This window comes from Mobula hypostoma, chromosome 28 (genome assembly GCF_963921235.1).
Source record: "Mobula hypostoma chromosome 28, sMobHyp1.1, whole genome shotgun sequence".
NCBI lineage: Eukaryota > Metazoa > Chordata > Chondrichthyes > Myliobatiformes > Myliobatidae > Mobula > Mobula hypostoma.
The window spans coordinates 27,141,112-27,163,781 of record NC_086124.1 but is presented as its reverse complement, the minus strand read 5'-3'; the positions used below and the strand labels follow the sequence as shown (position 1 = coordinate 27,163,781).

The 22,670-nt window shown below is 51.7% G+C and overlaps 1 protein-coding gene across 1 annotated transcript in view; it reads left to right on the top strand.

The window, feature by feature from the left end:
- phf8 (PHD finger protein 8) overlaps positions 1-1,597 on the top strand; it is a 76,528-nt gene extending 74,931 nt beyond the window's left edge. Inside the window, exon 21 of the mRNA XM_063035286.1 lies at positions 92-1,597. Within this exon, the coding sequence (XP_062891356.1) occupies positions 92-180 (89 nt within the window). The 3' untranslated portion in view covers positions 181-1,597. The remainder of the gene's footprint in view (positions 1-91) is intronic.
- The last annotated feature ends 21,073 nt before the right edge of the window (positions 1,598-22,670 follow it).

Sequence of the window (22,670 nt, the reverse complement as noted above, 5' to 3'; positions counted from 1 at the left end):
CCACCACGCCACCATTGCAAACTTTTATTTTTAATGAAGGCATCGGGAGAGTTTAATGTGTCTTTTTCCCCCCTCCCCCAACCCTCTGCAGGCAAACGGCCGAAGAAAGGTCTGGCAACAGCGAAGCAGCGTCTGGGGAAGATCCTCAAGATTCATCGGAACGGAAAACTATTGCTTTAAATATTTTTCTATTTTGTACAATGTTGGAACTGAACGTGTTTGTATATCTCTGTACAGTTGATCTTCCTCCGACACTAAATATTGACCCTCTTCCCTCACCCTGCTGCCCCTCCCCAGTTATTTTCAAGGGAGGACTTATTGAGGCTAGTGGGAGAGGAAACGGGAGGGGAAGAAAGGTGTGTTTGGGGCAGGTTCCGATCCCAAGACAAACTGCTCCGCGGGTCTCCTTCCTCTGCTCTTGGGATGGCTCAAACACGTGAGGACGCCAGAGGATTATCCCGGTTGCGTGATCGTTTGCGCCCTCCATGTTATTTTCTGAGCGGATCCCGTTTCACTGCCTACCTTGACTCCCTTACCTGCTTTCCACTGGGCCGGTCTCCCTGACTGTCCTCTTAACCGCAATCTCGACCTCCAGATCCGCCCGTCTTTCACCCTAGTCACAGAAAGAGGCGCACAAGCTCACCAGCCCCAGGTTCAAGTTGGAGCCAGCGGGCACCAGCGCCACTGCACCGTCTTGGCGCACCTCCACGTCAGCACCTTCCATTTAGGGATCGCATTTTTTCAAATTTCCGCAGCCTTTTTTTTTTGCTCTGCCCCCTTCCGTCCCTGCCCACCCAACCCAGGTTACCTTTTGTAAAAAAAATAACTACATAAAGCCATTAGTTTATAACAATTTTTTGTAGTGCCGCAAATTTTTACAATGTCTGATGGTATTGCTACTCTGAAAAAGAAATTGTGCTTTTTAAAACCAAAATTGAGGTTTTTATTAATATTCCTTCCTGAATTAGCCACGCAGGAGTTGAGAAAAAGACCGAAGGTCGCTGTTGAGTGTCTAGTATATTAAATCTTCCATCTGAGCAGTTGTACTATCATCTTTCCCCCTCAGGAGTACCTGTGCTGGTACTTTATAATGACGGTTTCTCATGTCAACATTTTGGCTGTATTGAGCACCTCCAGCCATTGTGGTGGAAGGCAGGGCTGGAGAGAGGAATCAGCTCCATTTGGTTTTCAACTTTGCTGCTGTTAGCTCCACCTCACCCTCATACTCTCCTCCTCTCCCCCTCTCTCTTCTCCCCGTCTCTTCTTCCCTGTCTTTCCCCCATCGTCTCCCCGTCCCTTCTCCCCCATCTCTTCTCCTCTATCTCTTCCTGCCTCTTTCCCCATCTGTTCTCCCCCTTCTTCCCTATGTCTTCCACTCTGGCTGAGACAGTTCAAAGAAATTTTAAAATCAAAGTTCAAGCAGGTGACCGTGTTCTACCCTGAGACTCATTTTCTTGCAGGCATTCACAGTCAAACAAAGAAATACAATAGAATCAATGAAAAACCACGTAATCAAAGACTGGCAAACAACTGATGTGCAAAATATGTTTTTTAAAACAAATAATAATAGTAATGAATAAATAATTTGCCCCTCAGGTCCCTTTTAAATCTGTTCCTTCTCACCATAAGCCTGTGTCCTCTAGTTTTAGACCCCCCCCCCCCACCACTCTGCTATACTGTTAAAAATCTATGGATTTATAAACCTTTAGAAGTATATCCCTCGGTCTCCAGTGTAAAACAGCCCCAAGCTAACTAGTCTCTCCTCATAACTCAACCCCTATAAGTGTTAAACTTGATAATTCCCCTTGGATCAAATTTATATTTGGAATATTGTGAGCAGTTTTGTCTCCACTTCCAAGGAAGAGTGTGCTGTCCCTGGAGAGCATCCGGAGGAGGGTCATGGCAACAATCCCAGGAATGAAAGGGTTAACGAGAAGGTGTGTGATACTGGATCTGCTGTTAGGGAATGAGACAGGGCAGGTGACAGAAATTTGTGTAGGGGAACACTTTGCATACACTGACCGCAATGCCATTAGTTTCAAAGTAAATATGCAAAAAGATAGGTCAGGTCTGCGGATTGAGGTTCTAAACTGGAGAAAGGCCAGTTTTGTTGGTATCAGAAATGATCTGGCAAGTGCGGATTGGGACAGGCTGTGAAGAGGTACTTGGTAAGTGGGAGGCTTTCAAAAGCAAAAGCTTGTGTGTGCCTGTCAGAATAAAAGGTAAAGTTGGTAAAGTTAACAAGTGCAGGGAACCTTGGTTTTCAAGAGATATTGAGGCCCTGGGACCAGACAGGACAGCCTCAAAATAGAGGGGTGTCCCATTTAGAACAGACGTGGAGGAATTTCTTCAGCTAGAGTGTGGTGAATCTGTAGAACTGCTTACCATGTGTATTTAAGGCAGGTATTGATGGGTTCTTGATCAGTGGGGGAGTGGGGGTTATTAGGCAAATGGGGTTAAAATCAGCCATGATTGAATGACACAAAAATTGCTGGAAGAATTCAGGAGGCGAAAAAGTCAACGTTTTGGGCTGAGAGCTTCACCACTGTACAGGGGGCCCAAGCAGCCCTTCCAGGTGAGCCAGACTTCACTTGCGAGTCTGTCGGGCTAATGTATTCTATCTGAAACTCCAGGTACGAGTCCCTCTATGTAGAATGGCTGGACGGGTTGAATGAGCCAAATGGCCTAATTCTCTAATTCTCCTCCTCTTATGGCCCTCTGGAAAAGTAAATTCCGTACTCCTATAAACCCCCCCCCCAAGCCAAATCTGCTTTCTGTTGCTCCTCCGTCCGGAGTATTCCCTCCTCCCCTCCCAAAGCGTGTGTGGGTTGAGGGTAGGATCAGTCTTGTCTTCGCATCCTTCCCTTTGCCCAGGAGATCTGCCCTGTGAACCTGGAGTGGGTATGGTTGACTCATCCACATGTGGTGAAGACTCCTCCACCCCCACTTTGTCTCCTTCTCTTCCCCTCACCCTTCCCACTTCCTCAGCCCTTTCCTCTCCCTCACCCTGCCTGTGCCTTCCCCTCACCTCCCTTACCCCCTCACTTCCCCTTCACCCTCCCTCCTCCAACATCCATTCTCTGTTCCGTCTCTTTCTGGAGAGTGGGGGGTGTCTTGGTGGGCGGTGCAGGGGAATAAGTTTCACATCCTCACCAGTCCCCAGGGTTGGGGATCTTCATGTTCGTGTGCCATGTGAAGGGGAGATTTGCAAGTGGCGATGTTACAGCACCCTGCTGGCTTCTGGCACCAGACTCTTTGGGGAGGCTTTGAGCCTCCCCTCCTGTCTCTGCCGATCCTCGTAAACTCTCCCTGGTCCTAAAACCTTTTCCCATCCACATTTCCCTTCCGGGGACCAGCAACCTTCGCTATGCCTCCAAACACCAGCTTTAAACCAGTTTAATGTGACGTCTCAGATTCAGGTTCATGTATCAGACGCACGTCAAAGCGTACAGTGAAATGTGTCGTCTGCGTGAACGTGCAGCCCGCAAGTGTCGCCGCACATTCCAACGCCAACATCACAAGGCCACCATGCCCGGCAGAACAATGCAGAACACAATTGAGGTGTGTGCTGTAGAACAGAGAGATCTGGAAACACAATTCATCACGGGTAGATGGGATGGCAAAGAACTTTTGGCACATTGGCTTTTATAAATAAGAGTATTTCGGTACTGGAGTTGGGGCGTTATGCTGGAGTTGTGCAATACATTGGTGTGCAGTTCTGGTCACCGATCTACAGGAAAGACGTTGATAATTTTAACAGAGTGCAGAGAAAATTTAAAGGATGTTGCCAATGTCTGAGGACCTGGGTTATAAAGAACTGTTCCCTGGAGCGTAGAAGAATGAGGGGGAGATTTGATTGAAATATACAAAATGATGAAGGGTACAGATTGGATAAATGCAAGCAGGCTTTTTCCACTGAGGTTGGGTGAGACTAGAACTAGAAATCATGGGTTAAGGGTGAAAGCTGAAACATTTAGGGGGGGATCTGAGGGGTAATTTCTTCACTCCGAGAGTGGAGAGAATGTGGAACAAGTATGGAACACAACACAGAAGTACTCTCTGACTAACCCATTGTGGCCATAGATGGGCTGATGGGATTGTTGCTGTACTGTAGTTCTCACGACTAACCATTGAGTCTATGCCACTCCCACCCAGTACCCCTCTCTTTATTTCTCTGTTGCCCATTCTCTCTCCCAACCCCATCTGTGAGTATCTTGACACTTGCGTGAATGTGCAGCCTCCCATTAACTTAACATCCCTGCCCCCACCGTGAGGATGTCTGCTTATCCCTCCCGCCCCCTCAGACCTCCGTGCTTCTCCCGGTCTCCATCACTTGGATGGCAGCTCCAGAATTCGCTCCTTGACCCTCTCCACCCATCTTGGCTATTCCAACCAAGGTTCCCTGTCCAAGTGAGTCCCATTTAGCTCAAAATCATCCATCTCTTTCCAACCCTCGAAAGTCGGAACGTTGGCCTTCATAAATCACAGCACTGAGCACAGGAGAGGGGATGTAATGTTGAATTCATATAAGACATTGGTGAGGCCTGATTTGGAGTATTGTGTGCTGTTTTGGTCACCCATCTACAGGACCACAGGACTGAAAGAGTGCAGGGATATTTGACCAAGATGTTGCCAGGACTTGGGGACCTGGATTATTGAATAGGTCAGGATTTTATTCCCAGGAGCATAGGAAAATGAGGGGAGATTTGATAGAGGTATACAAAATTATGAGGGGTATATTCAAGCAGGCTTTTTCCACTGAGGTTGGGTGAGACTAGAACGAGAGGTCATTTCTTAAGGGGGAAAGGTGAAATATTTAAGGGGAACACACACTAAATGTTGGAGGAACTCAGCAGGCCTGGCTGCATCTGTAGAAAAGAGTAAACAGTCGACGTTTCGGGCCGAGACCCTTCATCAGAACTGGAAGAGGAAAGCTGAGAAGTCAGAGTAAGAATGTGGGGAAGAGGAGAGGAAGAAACACAAGGTAGTAGGCTATTGGTGAAACCGGGAGGGGGAGAGGGATGGAGTAAAGAATTGGGAAGTTGATTGATGAAAGAAATAAAGGGCTGGAGAAGGGAGAAATCTGATAGGAGAGGACAGAAGGCCATGGAAGAAAAGGAAGGGGAAGGAGGGAAATGGGAATGGTGAGGGAATGAAGCCCATTACCAGAAGTTCGAGAAATTGATGTCCAAGCCATCAAGTTGGAGGCTACCCAGACGGAATACAAGGTGGTGTTCCTCCAACCTGAGTGGGGCCTCATTGTGGCAATTGAGGAGGCCATGGATTGACATGTCGGAATGAGAATAAGAAGTGGAATTAAAATGGGTGGCCACTGGGAGATGCCACTTTCTTTTGGCGGACAGAGCATAGGTGCTCGACAAAGCGGTCTCCTAATCTACATCGGGTCTCACCTATATATAGGAGGCCACACCGGGAGCCATGGATACAATAGATGACCCCAACAAAATCACGTGGAAGGACTGTTTAAGGCCATGAATGGTAGTGAGGGAGCAGCTATACCGGCAGGTGTAGCACTGGTTCTGCTTACAGGGATAAGTGCCAGGAGGGAGGGATGAATGGACAAGGGAGTCGTGTAGGGAGTGATCCCTGCGGAAAGTGGGGAGGGGTTGAGGGAGAGATGTACTTGGTAGGATCCCATTGGAGATAGCATAAGTTATGTGCTGGACGCGGAGGCTGGTGGGGTGGCAGGTGAGGACGAGAGGAACCCTATCCCTGGTGGGGTAGCAGGAGGATGGGACGAGGGCAGACAGACATGCATGAAATGGAAGAGGTGCAGTTGAAGGCAACATTGATGCTGGAGAAAGGGAAGCCCCTTTCTTTGAAGAAGGAGGACATCCCCTTCATTCTGGGATGAAAAGCCCTGTCCTGAGAGCAGATGTGGCAGAGACAGAGGAATTGAGTGAAGGGGTTGGCATTTTTACAAGTAACGGTGGGAAGAGGTATAGTCCGGGTTGCTGTGAGAGTCCACGGATTTATAATAGACATCAGTAGATAAGCTGTCTCCAGAGGTAGAGACAGAGAGATCGAGAGGGAGGGAGGTGCCAGAAACGGACCAGGTAAACTTGAGGGCAGGATAGAAAGTGGAGGTAAAGTTGATGTAGTTGACAAGTTCAGCATGGGTACAGGAAACAGCACCAATGCAGTCGTCGATGTAGTGTAGGAAAAGTTGGGGAGTGACACTGGTGTAGGCTTGGAACATAGACTGTCCACGTAGAACAAAAAGACAGGCATGGTTGAGACCAATGTGACTGCCCATGGCCACACCTTGGTTTGAAGGAGGTGGGAGAGGCCAAAGGAGAAATTATTGAGAGTGAGGAACAGTTCCGCTAGAGGGAGGAGAGTGGTGGTGGAGGGGAACAGGTCGGGCCTGGTGTCCAGAAAGAAACAGAGAACTCTGCGGCCTTTCTGATGGGGGATGGAGTATAGGAACTGGACAACCATAGTGAAAATAAGATGATCAGGGCCACGGAACTTGAAATCATTGAAAAGATCCAAAGTGTGTGTAAATGTCTCCCAGTGTGGCCTCCTGTATATTGGTGAGACTGGATGTAGATTTGGAGACTACTCCACCGAGCACTTCCGCTCCATCTGCCAGAAAATGCGTACCCATTTTAATCGCACTTCCCATTCCCATTCCCACATGTCAGTCCATGGCCTCCTCCACTGCCTCTCCACTCAGGCTGGAGGAGCGACACCTGAAATTCCCTCTGGGTAGCCTCCAACCTGATGGCATGAACATCGATTTCTCTGAGTTCCTGTAATGGTTCCACCCTCTCCGTCACAATCCCCATTCTAATTTTGCTTTCTCACCTCATCTCCTTACCTGCCTATCACCTCCCTCTAGTGCTCCTCCCCTCTTCTTCCGTGGCCGCCTGTCTCTCAAGTGGGAGAGTGGGAATCTTGGCCGGCTGGGGGTAAGCTGGAGATTGGTTGGAGATGGCAGAGGGACTGGAGGAGGGAGGGGTTTCGGGCTGGAGGCTCGGTTTTAGCATGGGATGGTGAATGGAAAAGTGTTGGTTGTGCTGAGGATGGGAAAGGGTGTGGTTTGGCCTAATGGAGGATTTTGAAAGGTACATGTTTGGGGTGGTTTGGTGAGGATTGGGATGGGGTGCTGGGTGGGTGTTAGATCTTTGTGTGGTTTGGACAGGGCACTGAGTGGGTGCTGGAGTTGAGTGGTTTGGGGCTATGATGGGGCACCAGGTGGGTACTAGATTTTTGGGTGCTGGGTGGGTACTGACTCAAAGGTGGCAGATGCGGTGGGCTTGTAGATGATTGATTGGGTGCGAGTCTGGGGATTGGTCGGTGAGGGAGCTGGGGGTTTGGCTGGAAATCCTGGACTGTAGGGATGTCATGTTGACAGTGAGTGTTAGAATGGGGCTGTGTCTTGGTAACATGGCTCGAACTGGTTGATGGCAATCAGAGTGTATTTGTTTGCAAATTAGTGATTGCTCGGCAGTGGCTTCGAGATCGGGACCGAAATTGGGAGCGCAGGCATGGGATTGGTTAACAGTGTCTGGGCGAGTAATCCCGATTGTGATTGGCTGACGATGGAGGATGGCGATTGGTTGACAATGGAGGGGCTGTCTTGGGGATTGGGTGGGGGGCGGGGGAGGTTGAGGTAGCGGGGGCCCGGGATTGGACGAATGTTGGGAGGGGAAGAGAGAACCAGGCGTGATGATTGGCCAAAAAGCGCGGGGGCTGCCACCTGCCACCTGCCCGCCGGCCGACATGGAGTTCGAGGACATGAGGGAGACAACGGGCGTTTTATTGATCGGCTCCGGATGCTGACAGTCCGTGGGCGGGTTTCATCTTGGCCTTCCTCCTCCTGGGCTTGGGGCTCCGCGCCTCGGGCTTCAGGACCCAGCTGGCACACTGTTGCCGGTAGGTGCGGGTCTTCTCCAGCAGGCTGGGCCGGACGAGTGGGCCTCCCCTTGCAGCTGCAGACGACGGCGTCCTCTCACGGGGTGGTGGGCCGGACACCCGGGACGACGGCGTCCTCTCACGGCGGGGTCGGCCGGACACCCGGGACGACGGCGTCCTCTCACGGCAGGGTCGGCCGGACACCCGGGACGACGGCGTCCTCTCACGGCAGGGTCGGCCGGCCTCCGGGCTCCGGGGCTGCTCCACAGCGGTCGGCGGCGCGCCGGAGCGCCTGCGGACGCGGCCAGCCATCGGCGGTCTCCTCCCTCGGCCCGCGCCCCGCCCTCTGCCTCCTTCGATACTCTGGGGCCTCCTGGCCTGCCCCTCCTCGCCAGGCGGGCCTCTCTTGCGAGGTGGAGCCGTAGCTTCCTGTCCCACCGGCCTCAGCTTCAGAGGTGCTACTTCCTCCCCGCCCCTCTTGATCTTCTTGGGAGGGGCAGCGGCCTGCCGCGCCCGGGCCTCCGCCTCAGCGTCGCGACGTGGCAGCCTGCCCTTGACCTCCCCGTACTTTCGGCGGTAGTAATCGACCAGGATGCGGTGGCTCTCCGGGTGGACGCACCCCTCCTCTTCCAGGTGCTCCAAGCGGGCCTGCAGCACGCCGAAGGCCATCACCTCCGGGGGCAGGGGGAGGCCGCAGGTCGCAGGAAGCTCGGCTTTCAGGAAGCGGCCAAAGGTGGCCGTGTTGCTCATGATGCGCAGGAAGTCTCCCAGCCCCACCTTTCTGCCCGAGTTGACCCTGTCGAACTTCTCCTCGTCTGGGATGAAAGGGTTGCTGACCCTTATGGACAGGCGGCGCATCATCTCCAGCACACCCTCTGGCTCGATGCTCCCGTCACTGCCCTTCTTGAAGAGCTGGAACACCTCGGTCAAGGCAGCAACCTGGCCCGGTGTCAGGGCACCTTCTTTGTAGTTCTCGTCAGGTTCCAGGAGGTCTAGGTACTGGATCAGGCTGTAGATTGAGATGCCCATGAAGGTCCTGTCTTTGAGATCTTCATCCTTTGCCCCCTTGGTCCTCAGCCTGGCACCTTTCTTCTTCCTGTAGTAGTACTCGAGGAGGGTGACTGTGGTGTTCTCGGAGAGTGCCTGAGCCTTCAGCAGCGTGGCTAGGATCTTGAAGAAGATCCGGTCATCCAGGAGCCCCTTCTGGGGGCTGGAGTCGTCGCAGGAGTCCGGCAGGGAGCCGATGAACCATGAGAACAGCTGATTGTTGGTCATTGTGCTCAAGAAATCCTCGGCGCTCAGCACGCCGTCTTGATCCACATCCAGGCTGGCAAAGGCTCGTTGGAGGACTGGCTCCGGTGTTTCATACTGCAATCTAACCAGGAGGTCTCTGAACTGGCTGAAATCGATAGGCCCCATAACCATGTCTGACAGGATGTTGTAAACCTGCAGCAAGGCTTCAATTTCGTTGGTCGTTGACCCTCTTCTCGCAGCTGGTGGTTGTACAGCTAATGTCAAAGATGACGCTGGTTTACTTGCAAGCTCTTTCTCTGCCTCTCTAGGCACCCCCTCTCCCATCACTTCTGCTGTTACCCCCGAGTATTTCTTCTCTGCTGGCACCTCTTCCCTTGGCATCTCTGTGGCTGGCATCTCGGGCTCTGGTGCTTCCTCCCTGCCCGGTACCTCCGTCACTGGTGCCTCCTCCCCTGGCATCTCCGTCACTGGTGCCTCCTCCCCTGGCATCTCCGTCACTGGTGCCTCCTCCCCTGGCATTTCCGTCACTGGTGCCTCCTCCACTGGCCTCTCCATCACTGGTGCTTCTTCCCCTGGCCTCTCCGTCACTGGTGCCTCCTCCCCTGGGATCTCTGTCAATGCTGCCTCCTCTCCTGGCATCTCTGACACTGCTGCTTCCTCCACTGCAGTCTCTAACACTGGTGCATCTTCCACTGGCGCCTCCTCCCCTGGCATCTCTGTCACTGGCACTTCCTCCACTGTTGCCTCCTCACCACCTGTCATCTCCTCCCCTGGCCTCTCCGTCGCTGGCGCCTCCTCCCCTGGCATCGCCAACACTGGCACTTCCTCCACTGGTGCCTCCTCACCACCTGGCACCTCCTCTCCTGGCATCTCTGTCACTGGTGCCTCCTCTCCTGGCTTCTCTGTCGCTGGCGCCTCCTCCCCTGGCATCTCTGACACTGGCACTTCCTCCACTGGTTCCTCCTCACCACCTGGCATCTCCTCCCCTGGCATCTCTGACGCAGGCCCCTCCTCTCCAGGCATCTTTGGCTCTGGTGACTCCTCTGCTCGCTTCTCCTCTTTCAGCAGCTCTGTTCCAGGCATCTCATCAGCTGGTGCCTCCTGCTCTCCTGGGAGCTCCTCCATTGGGGCTTCATCCACTGTTGTTTCTGTTAGCACCTTCTCGCCCAGTAGTGCCTCATCTCCCAGCACCTCCTCTAATGGGAGATCTTCTGCTGGCATCTTCTCTTCCAGCATTTCCTCTGTTAGCACCAACGCTCCTAGCATCGGCTCCTCCACTGGCACCTCAGCTCCAGGCATCATCTCTTCCACTGGCGCTTCAGCTCCAGGCATCACCTCTTCCACTGTCACCTCCACTCCCAGCATCCCCTCTTCCACTGGCACCTCCGCCCCAGGTATAGCCTCCTCCACTGGTATCTCCACTCCTGGCATCACCTCTTCCACTGGCGCCTCCGCCCCAGGTATAGCCTCCTCCACTGGTATCTCTGCTCCAGGCATCACCTCTTCCACTGGCGCCTCCGCTCCAGGCAACACCTCTTCCGCTGGCACCTCAGCTCCAGGTATAGCCTCTTCCGCTGGCGCCTCAGCTCCAGGCAACACCTCCTCCATTGGTGCCTCCACTCCAGGCATCACCTCTTCCACTGGCGCTTCCACTCCAGGCATCACCTCTTCCACTGGCGCTTCCACTCCAGGCATCACCTCCTCCATTGGCGCCTCCACTCCCGGCATCACCTCTTCCACTGGCGCCTCCACTCCCGGCATCACCTCTTCCACTGGCGCCTCCACCCCCGGCATCACCTCTTCCACTGGCGCCTCCACTCCAGGCAACACCTCCTCCACTGGCGCCTCCACTCCAGGCATCACCTCTTCCACTGGCGCCTCCACTCCCGGCATCACCTCTTCCACTGGCGCCTCCACTCCCGGCATCACCTCTTCCACTGGCGCCTCCACTCCCGGCATCACCTCTTCCACTGGCGCCTCCACTCCCGGCATCACCTCTTCCACTGGCGCCTCCACTCCCGGCATCACCTCTTCCACTGGCGCCTCCACTCCAGGCGACACCTCCTCCACTGGCGCCTCCACTCCAGGTGACACCTCCTCCACTGGCGCCTCCACTCCTGGCATCACCTCTTCCACTGGCGCCTCCACTCCCGGCATCACCTCTTCCACTGGCGCCTCCACTCCCGGCAACACCTCTTCCACTGGCGCCTCCACTCCCGGCATCACCTCTTCCACTGGCGCCTCCACTCCAGGCAACCCCTCCTCCACTGGTGCCTCTGCTTCCTGCATTGCCTCCTCCACTGGCACCTCCATCCCAGGCAATTCCTTCGCTGGTGCCTCCTCTGCTGGTACTACTTCTTCTGGTAGCACCTCCATTGCTGGTGCCTCTTCCCCTGACACTGGCTGCACAAGCAATTCATCTTCTAGTTTCTCTGCCTGTGTTTCTTCCTTCACTGGTTCCACCTCTTCTCCCACTGGAACCCCCTCTCCTGGCATCTCCTGCTCTGGCACCACCTCTCCTCGTGTCTCCTCTGCTGGCACCTCCTCCACCAGCAGTTCTTCCCCTGGCATCACCTCTGGAGTAGTCTCCAAAGCTGGCTGTTCCATTATTTTTGATGCTTCTTCCTCCTTTGAGGCCACTTCTGCCTCTTTTCCCTCTCTAGCTGCCCTCCTCTGCCCCCGTCTGGTTCTGTCTCCTTTCATCATCAATCCCAGTATGTCCACAACATCTCCCAGGGCTTGATCCATCTGAATCATCAACTTCTCATCTTCCACCATCTTCCCAATCACGTTGTCCATCACCTCTTCTACTACCTTCTCCACTGCCTCCAGTATGATCATCACCACCATCTCCACTTCCTCCGCCGATGCCTCCTCCAGCTCCTTGCCCCCTGGTGTGAGGCTGGGAGCGGCTGTGCCCCAAATCTCTTGCTTCGAGATGGACGCCCTCCTTTGCTCCTTGTCCTCCTTGAGCTCCTTCCTGTGCTGCTGCTTCAGTTTCTGTCTCTGCTCCCTTTCTATCTCCCCCACCTGCCGGGCCAAAAGGTCCAGGGCATGGTCCATCTTCTCCATGTCCTCCATGATCTTTGTCACTGTCCCCATCGTGCTCTCCAGGACGTTTGGTGCCGTCCCATCACCATTCTGCTTCCTCCTCAGCAGGTGTTCGATCATCTGCTGTACCCCTGCCACCCTCCTCGCCTGCTCCACCTTCATTGCGTTCCTTCCCCCTTGTCCGGTGGCGGGTGCCTCCATCTTGCTCTGCACCCTCCCAGTCAGCTTCCACGGTTTAAGCACTGCGCGCTGATTCACCTCTCATGGGCTGCGTTGGAATTAACAGCCCTTTCATCTCCCACTGTTATACAGATTTTATTTTCCTGAGCTGACTGCCCCTGTGCCTGATCCTCCACTCCCCACACACCCCAGCCCTGTCCTGCTGATGTCATTCAGCAATTGTCCTTCATTATCGACCTAATGTCTCAGCTACTGGCCAGTCAGCCAGTCACAGCAAGCAGGGGAAGGCGTGAATACCCACTGTATCTATCCAGCTGGTAACTGTAATGAAACTCAACTTGTCTCTCCTCATTGACTAGTTCTTCAGGCATTAGAACTAAGACTTTAGAGGAAAATAGTATGAAGAAGAAAGGGAGCATGGAACAGAAGCAAAGGTATTAGACTCAATGCTGGGTAACATGGCAAAGCAACGATGTTCAAGGGGCTGGACAGAATTGGCGAATGGGGATCTGAAGGTTCTAGGGACTGGCAAGGTGATGTTGGGCCACAGAGGGGTTTACAAAGGGAGGAGGGAGAGTTCCAAAGGTGAGACGCTTCCCGATAAGGAGCCAGTCTAGATTGGTGAGTAATTTGGACTTGGTCCTCATTAGGACACAGGGATTCTATTAAAGGGCAAGATGCCATGAACAGTTGGCACCAAGGTTGCCCAGGCCCTATTAGGAATGGGGTTTGGTCCTATTCTTTCAAACGAGGCCACAATTTAATAAAAACACAAAAGAACGTGTGTTTTTAAAACAAACTGGTTAAGTTTGCAGATGATACCAAGAATGGCGGAGCTGTGGACAGTGTAGAAAACTGGCAAAAGATAAAGATCAGTTGCAGATATGGGCAGAGAAATAGCAGATGGAGTTTAACCCAGATAAACGTGAGGTATTGCACCTCAGTAGGGAAAATGCAAGGAGACAGTACTCTGTTAAGAGCAAGGTCCTTAACAGTTTTGCTGGGCAGAGAGGGTTCCTGGGGTCCAAGTTCATAATGCCTTGAAAGTGGCCACACAGGTTTATAAGATGGTTAATGAAGCTTATGGGACGCTTTCTTTTATTAGTCAAGGCATTGACTTCAGAAGTCAAGAGGTTATAGAAACATAGAAACATAGAAAATAGGTGCAGGAGTAGGCCATTCGGCCCTTCAAGCCTGCACCGCCATTTATTATGATCATGGCTGATCATCCAACTCAGAACCCAGCCTTCCCTCCATACCCCCTGACCCCTGTAGCCACAAGGGCCATATCTAACTCCCTCTTAAACATAGCCAATGAACCGGCCTCAACAGTTTGCTGTGGCAGAGAATTCCACAGATTCACCACTCTCTGTGTGAAGAAGTTTTTCCTAATCTCGGTCCTAAAAGGCTTCCCCTCTATCTTCAAACTGTGAGGCCTGGGCAAGGATGTATGGAAGACCGGCGGTTGCCCATGCTGCAAGTCTCCCCTCCCCACACCACCGATGTTGTCCAAGGGAAGATACAGCTTGGCACCAGTGTTGTCGCAGAGCAGTGTGTGGTTTAGTGCCTTGCTCAAGGACACAACATGCTGCCTCAGCCAAGGCTCGAACTAGCGACCCTCCGATCACTAGACCTACGTCTTAACTACTTGGCCACGCGCCAACACCAAAGAACATGCATTGAAGGTGAGAGGGGTAGATTCAAAGGGGTAAGGGAGAGTGGTGGATGCCTGGAATGCGCTGCCTGGTATGGAGGTAAAGGCAAATGCATTAGAGGCTTTTAAGAGACGTTTGGATAGACACATTTATGTAAAGAAGATTGAGGGATAGGGACATGGTGTATATAGGAGGGACTAGTGTTTGGGTGTTTTTGATTTGCTCTTTAGCTGGTTTGGCACCACACTGTGGCCTGTCCTGTGTTGCACTGTTCTATGTTCTGTGTACAGAGTACCATTGGTTAGACTGTTTTGTAACAGTTCTGACCATTGTATGGCTTTACTTGATGGTTCTGGTCTTGGTGTTTGCTGGGAACACGGTACCCAGGCTGAATTATCACAAACAAGAGAAAATCTGCAGATCCCTTCTGGAAACCCTGAAACACCAGGAGTTCTTTCCTTTTGAAATGAGGGCAACTTGACACAACAACAAGGCTTCAATCAGGTTGACATGGCGAAGGCGCTTCCTCTCCAGCACCCGGAGACTGGACAGGAAGCAGCTGACAAGATGGTCACAAGGTTAAGCTGACTGAACAACAAACTTCCCCAAGTCAGCAGTCAGAGCGTAGAACCTGCTCTGGTTAGAAGCTGAGAAAGCACCATGGGGAGATGAGTCGGGCAGAGAGGAGGAGCCCAAGTATTTCCCTCTGTACATAATGTAATATAGCTTAAAATTCATTAACCAGTTCAGGACCCTGATTGTATAACAATCTCCTGGAAACCCATATGCGTAGTAAAAATGTCTGGTGCATCCTTGCAAGCTTATGAGGCCTGTGAGTCTTCTGCCAAATGGCAAGGTGTTGCAGCATGTAGTGCCACTGGCTTTGCTCCTGACCTCTGCTGCTGTCTACGTTTCACAGCAAGTACCTCCTCTGTGCCTCTTCAGCCAATTTCGGGATTTGCCGGTCAATTAAAGATGTCCTAGTGTTAGGGATTAATTGGCTGTTGTAAGTTGCTCCTCGGTGCAGGCCAGTGGCAAAGAGAATCAGAAGATTTGATGGGCGTGTGAGGAACAGGAGAATGGATGCCACTGGTTGTGAAAGAATTTTGGGACCCTTCCATTAGTGTGGCATATCTGTTTATTTGCTCTGTCACACTCTCACCAAACTTAAAATGAAATTTACCGAAGGAGACTGAACGACCTGCCACTAGCTCTTGTCTTCTTCGCAGATTTATTTAGTCGGGGCTCTTGCATTGCTTCTGGGACCCTTACTGAAAAAGCTGGTGCCTGGCAGACTGTCTGAGCCTCTTGGTGTCCATCCAGCCTCCCAGATTCGCTGTCCGCACTGGCTGACAACCTGTGGGTCCCCATGGCTGTGGGGGATCTCCCACCGGTACCTGAAATCAGGGCTCCTCGCCTTTTGCCTTGCCACGGGGGGTAGTGATGTGCAGAACTGCTCCTGGAAGGAGCCAGCGACCGTTGCTCTGCTCTGCACCTGGAGCAGGGGTGTCTGCACGAGCTTCAGGAGGAGCTGGAATGGGAGGACCTCCGGGGACCTTGTGGATTTGCACCCCACACACTGGGGGCCGAGAAAGCTGGCGACCGTGCCAGAGTCCGTCACAGTGGACAGGAACGCCGGAAAATCCGTCTCCCTGAAGTTCACAGCTTCAAATCGTCAGGAATCGGAGGGTTTCTCAGCGGGATCCCCATCTGGTACATCAGAGGCAAAAATGTGGCCTGCGTGGTCTCCCGCAAGCAACTGAAATGCCTCGTAGAACCCCAATAACTGCTCGGTGGTCAGGTGCCCGTGCTACCCCTGATTCTGGGGGAGCTTCAGAGAAGCGTCGCCGGTCCTGACGCGGAGGCTCACTGCTGCTTTCGCCTGCAGTTTCTGCATCCTCTGGCAGTAATACTGTCAAGTAGGGTGCCATGCACAATTCTGATTTGATGGAGACAGACGTGAGAGAATGGAGGAACATCTGGAGAAACTTCTGAAATGCCTTTTTTGCTTTCACTGCTACTGTGCGATGGAGAATCTCCGGAGGAGAAGGCCCCGAGTCCTCGGCTTTGCTTGATGCTCAGCGGCCAGAATGGAGTCGAAGCGCTCGGCAGACATGGTGCTTGGTGCTCGGTGTCGGACGCTCGAAGTTTTCAGACGGACGCAATGTTGGCTGTGGTCGGGTGCTTCCAAGGCATCGACAGTTGTCAGTGCCTGGAGGTTTATGGCGGGGAGAGTTTCTCCCTTCTGCCTGCTATCGGGGACCATCGGGAGTCAATCGGAACTTTGAGACTTGTTGTTTAACCGTTCCCATGGTCTGCTCTTTATCAAATTATGGTATTGTTTTGCACTGCTATAACTATACATTACAATTATGTGGTCTTGTCAGTGTTAGTCTTTGGTTTGTCCTTTTTTTTTGTGGTACTGTATCACTCCGGAGGAACATCGTATCATTTCTTAATGCATGCATGCATTTCTCAATGACAATAAGCGAGGACTGAGTGTCCTCATAATCTAATCTAATAGTCAACGATGCTCCTGATCGACTGCTCCAAAAGCGCCCCGTCGGTCAGCAGCTTGGACAGGATTTCGAAGAGCGCTCCATTGCTCACGTAGCCTTTCTGAAACTGGCAGGTGGGGCAGCTGCTGGGCAGCCCTGCCAGGAACTTGAGGAAGCGCCGGGTGTTGGACATGGCTTGGCAGAAGTCCTCGAAGCCCACTTTGCCATCCACATTGTGGTCCAGTCGCCTGAAAGCTCTCCGGGCTTCTGTCTCACTGGCTTTAAAGCCCTCTGCTTTCAGCAGGGATTGGAACCTCCAGTAACCAGTCGGGTCCCCCCCACCCTCTGAAAGGTGGTCAAAGACTTGACGGAATGCTTGATGCAGTCCTTGTGTTGATGGCGGTAGCGTGGACCTCTGGGGGGCCCTCACCTCCTCCAGATGCCCAACGTGCATTGCTGCAGCTCCACCTGATCTCACGCTGTTGTCCCTCTCCTCCTCCCCCCAGCCCAGCCCAGCAGCCTGGCCTGCATCCTCATGAAGTCCTCCCAGACCTGCTTCAGGCTGTCCAGCACCTTCCTTTCCTCCATCTTCTCCACTGCCTCAAGCACTACCTTCACCACCCTCTCCACCTTGGGCACCTGATTGTCTTTTGCCTCCTGCCCCTCTACCCTTTGAAGGCTTCCCAGCCTCGCCTCACCTGCTGTTTGCAGGGCCTCGGTTTCCCTCTCCTTCCAACCATCATTCTCCTCCCCCGTGTCACCTCCAAGCTTGCCTCCCCGATCGCAGCTTCTCGATTGACCCTCTTCGTGGGACCGGACCCCTCCCTGGCTGTCCCCTGTCTGCAGGGCCGAGGCAGATCTTCCATCGGCTCAGTCTTGCATTTGGATCGCAACTGGCTAGTCGCTGAGCTAACAGCCTCGGTGCGCTCCACCCTTCTTGTGTGAGGGGACAGGACCTGAGTGGTTTGACTGTGTGGCACCAGAGAGCACACGTCTCCTCCTGGCCTCGAGCCTGCTGATGTCACACAAGCATTGTCCCTCATTTCTGACTCTGCACCCAGCCATGTCCCAAGTGCAATACAACTGAAGGTGAGCTTTCAAGGCCTCTTGGCCTCACCAGGTGTGGTCAAGAGACAGTCCTGACCTCAGACAGCCTGCCCACAACCTGGAGGAGGGGAACCAGGGCCAGTTAAAGTGAGCATATTAGGATCTCTAGGAAGAGGTACAGTTGACGTTTCGGGCCGAGACCGTTCATCAGGACTAACTGAAGGAAGAGCTAGTAAGAGATATGAAAATGGGAGGGGGAGATCTGAAATGATAGGAGAAGACAGGAGGGGGAGGGATGGAGCCAAGAGCTGGACAGTTGATTGGCAAAAGGGATATGAGAGGAGCATGGGGCAGGAGACCTAGGGAGAAAGAAAGGGGGAGGGGGAAGCCCAGAGGATGGGCAGGGAGTATAGTGAGAGGGACAGAGAGAGAAAAAGATGTGTGTGTGTGTATATATATATAAATAACTGATGGGGTATGAGGGGGAGGTGGGCGATTAACGGAAGTTAGTGAAGTCAGTGTTCATGCCATCAGGTTGAAGGCTACCCAGCCGGGTATTGGTATATATATAAATATTCTTTTTCTCTCTCTCCTTTTTCTTCCTCTGTCCCTCTCGCTATACCCCTTGCCCATCCTCTGGGGCTTTCCCCCCTCCCCTTTTCTTTCTCCCTAGGCCTCCCATCCCATGATCCTCTCATATCCCTTTTGCCAATCAACTGTCCATCCCACCCCCTCCTATCTTCTCCTATCATTTTGGATCTCCCCCCCCCCCCACTTTCAGATCTCTTACTAGCTCTTCTTTCAGTTAGTCCTGACGAAGGGTCTCGGCCTGAAACCTCTTCCTAGAGATGCTGCCTGGCCTGCTGTGTTCACCAGCAACTTTTATGTGTGTTGCTTGAAATTCCAGCATCTGCAGATTTCTTCGTGTTTGCATACTAGAATCTGCTGGCTTTCTCTGTGAGATCCCCCTCTCATTCTAAATGCCAAGGACAAGCCGGTTAACATTCCTTCTAACGGTGGGGGTAGCCATCCTGGGGTCCATAAAACCCTTGGCTGATGGTAGGGGTCCATGGCATAAAAAAGACTGGGGACCTCTGTAATCTAGAAGGAAGCGTCCACTCAAGCGGCCTGGATGCTACCGTTGACGCTCGTGTTTATTGGCTGCAACTGTATCTCAGTGACACGTCTGTCAGGTTGGCAAGGTGAGCATTGGACGTTCTGGAGTTAAGTGCAGGCCAGACCAGGTAAGAATATCAGATTCCCTCTCCTGGGGGAGGGGGATGGGGGGTTGCAAAGTGATTTGTGTGGGGTTTGTGGTTACTATTATAAAATGTCATGGAGCTTTACAGAACTGAAGCAGGTCTTCAGCCCATGCCTTTGTTGGCCAGCTCCCTCTGTTAGATCAGTAACATCTTTATCGCTAGGCCCCTTGACCATACAACAGGGCTGTCAAACATCAGAATGGGGAGGAAATGTGACCTAACTGACTTTGATCTTGGAGTGCTTGTTAAGGCCATCAGATAGTAGGAGCAGATTTTGGCCACTCAGCCCATCGAGTCTGCACCGTTGTGTGCCAGATGGGGTGGTTTGAGTATCTCAGAAACAGCTGATCTCCTGGGATTTTCACGCACGGCAGTCTCGAGAGTTCACAAAGATTGGTGCAAGAAGCAATCTTTAAAAAATGCAGTGAGCAACAGTTCTGTGGGTGGAAACGCCTTGTTACTGAGAGAGGTCAGAGGAGAATGGCCAGACTGGTTCAAGCTGACAGGAAGGCGACAGTAACTCAGATAACCTCGTGTTAACAGTAGTGATGTGCTGAAAGCGCAACATGTTGACCGTTGAAGTGGATGGACTGCAGCAGCAGAGGACCATGAACATAAACTGAGTAGCCACTTTATTAGATGCAGGATGTACAGTGCCTGTAAAAAGCATTCCCCCCCCCCCGCAAGTTTTCATGTTTTGTTGTTTCACAACATTGAATCATAGAGGATTTAATTTGTTTTTTTAATCAACAGAAAAAGACTCTTTAGTGTCAAAGTGAAAACAGATCTCTGCAAAGTGATCCCAATGAATTACAAATATAAAAGACAAAATAATTGATTGCACTGTGATTCAATGTTGTAGAACAATAAAACATGAAAATTTCCAAGAGGGGGAATACTTTTTGTAGACACTGTATGTGATATATAGACCCTCAGCTGAAATGTTGACCCGGTTTTTCTGTCTCCACAGGAACTGCCTGACATGTCAAACATTTCCAGAATCATCTTGTGTATATGTTCTGCACCCATCCGTAACGGAGTGCCTGGCAAGCAAAGCTGAAATGGGCGTGTTGTTGAGTCGTTCCTTCGTTTAACAGCAGTGACCTTTCAATTTACACTGCATCCTCAAGCTGGCAAAAAGATATCCTGGCGGAATGCATGTGAACAGAATTGATCAAAATCTACTGCTGAGACAACACGGAGAAAACAGGCTCGGCGACCAAAAACCAAGTCAAGCAGGTCAGTTTAGGGGCGTCTCATTGAAACCTATTGAATTGAATTGTATTGGAGCCTATCGAATACAGAAGCTCATTGAAACCTATCAAACATATTGAATGGATGTGGGTTGGCTGCTTCCTATAGTCGTGAGTCTAGGACCAGAGGGCACAGCGTCAGAGTACAAGGATGTCCCTTTGGAACAGAGATGAGGAGGAATTTCTTTAGCCAGACTGTAGTGAATTTGTGGAATTCATTGCCACAGACAGCTGTGGAGGCCAAGTCATTGGGTGTATTTAAAGCAGAGGTTGATGGGTTCTTGATTAGTCAAAGGTTAATGGGAGAAGGCGGGAGAATGGGGTTGAGAGGGGAAATAAATCATGCACGATGGAGTGGGGTGGCAGACTCAGTGGGCCGAATGGTCCCGTGCCTGATGGACTGGAGTTGAGAGAAGTTTAGGGTGCAGAGCTGGAGGATGATACAGCGATGGGGAGAGGATGGGACATAGAAAATAGAAGAGAAATGGAAAGTTCTAGTTTTGCTCTTGAGATCCACATCCCTGTTGTAACATCGTCTGTTCTTTTACTGTGTAACATGTTGCTTTCTAAAATGTTCAGTAAATGCTTTTGATTTCCTTCCAAATGTGTCTCTACGTCTGAGGTAACGTAAGCTTTCACCACCTTCAGCTTACGACACTGGGAGGGGCAGTGAGGAGAAAGTGCCGTGATGTGGGAGGGGCAGTGTGTGGGGAGTGTCAGGCTCTGGAAGTGGGCGTGCCGAGGGAATGACGCACTGTGGGAGGGGCAGTGACCAGGAAAGTGTCATGCTGTGGGTGGGGAATGAGGAGACAGTGTGGTGCTGTGGGACGGGCAGTGAGGAGAGTAATGTGCGAGAGGCAGTGCCTAACCTGGGTCTTTGAGAGCTTGTTCCCCTGTTTGAGAGGAAGAGGCAATATTAGTGGAGAAACCCAGCTGAGTGGGTGTCCCACTGTCAAAAGGACAAGCTGAGAGGATCCCACATCAGCAGTAAGGATTTGCTGAGGAATGGGGGGGTGCGGAGGACCTCACTGAAACCGACCGAGTATCGAAAGGTCTGGATAGAGTGGATGTGGGGAGGATGTTTCCTATAATGGGAGAGTGTAAGACGAGCTTCAGAATAGAAGGATGTCCCTTTAGAACAAAGCTGAGGCGGAATTTCTTTAGCCAGACACAGAGAGAGACGCACGCGCAGAGACACGGACACAGCCTTGCGACAGAGTGGTCACATTGAATGCAGGGGTGGGGTGGGGCCAGGGCAACACATAGAACTGCGGAGACCTGCTTTCAACCCTGAACTCCGGCGCCCGTCTCTCTGTGTGTGGAGTTATCACGGAGACATAGACCATAGAGACCATATGGGGTCTCCCCTCGGGTCCCAACAACGTGCGGTTCGGTAGTTAATTGCCTCCAGTAAATTGGCCCCTCGTGCATGGGAGAGGGGTAGAATCGGGGGAAAAATTGGGGTATACAGTGGGATCACTGTAAGGGGTGTGTGGGATCAGCACTGACTGGATGGACCAAAGGGCCTTTTACTAGGTTTGGTGAACAACCAAATCAGCTCAACACACACAAAGTGCTGGAGGAACTCAGCAGGCCGGGCTGCGTCTAGGAAAAGGGTAAACAGGCAGCATTTCGGGCTGAAACCCTTTGGCAGGACTCAAAATATCGACTGTGCTCTCTTCCATAGATGCTGCCTGGACTGCTGAGATTTCCAGCATCAGCAGATCTTCTCTTGTTGGTAAAACAGCCCTGGTGTTTGAGCAGGCACGGTGGATTAGTGATAATTATTGTAAATGTGGAGTTTGTACTGTACCCTACAATATTTAATTTATGCACCTTCCACTGTTTATCCGTGCGTAATTCATCTGAAGATATAATTCTTACTTCCCAAGTTATCGTGTGTATATGTGTGTTACATGTTCTGTGTTTTACATCGTTTCATTTGATGGTATACATGTATAGAGTTACAATGACAATAAACTTGACTTTTGCACAACTGTTTTCATTTTTAATATATATTTTGTATTCTAATTTTTAGCGTTTTTTACGTATTGCGCTGCAGTGCTGCCACAAAACAACAAATTTCACAATATATTGGAGAAATTAAACCTGATTCTAAAGTTTCCTCCATTCACCTTAAGTGGTTGTCCTCGGGTCCTCTGGTGTTGGCCATTGCTGCCCCGGGAAAAAGTCTCTGGCTTTGCCTCTTATCATCCTGTGCTCCTATATCGAGTCGCCCCTCATCATCCATCACTCCAAAGAGAAAAGCCTGAGCTTGCTCAACCTATTCTCATAGGACATGCTCTCTAATGTACTTGCTGGAGTTGAGAAGGATGGTTGGGGCAGGGGGGCTGGTGGAGATGATTTCACTAAAACCTATCAAATATTGAAAGGCCCAGACAGAGTGGATGTGGAGAGGATGCTTCCAACTGTTGGGGAGTCTAGCATCAGAGGGCATAGGCTCAGAATAGAAGGACATCTCTTCAGAAGCAAAATGAGAAGGAATATCTACAAATTTCTGTGGAATTCATTGCCACAGATGGCTGTGGAGGTCAAGACATTGGGTACACTTAAAGCGGAGGTCGATAG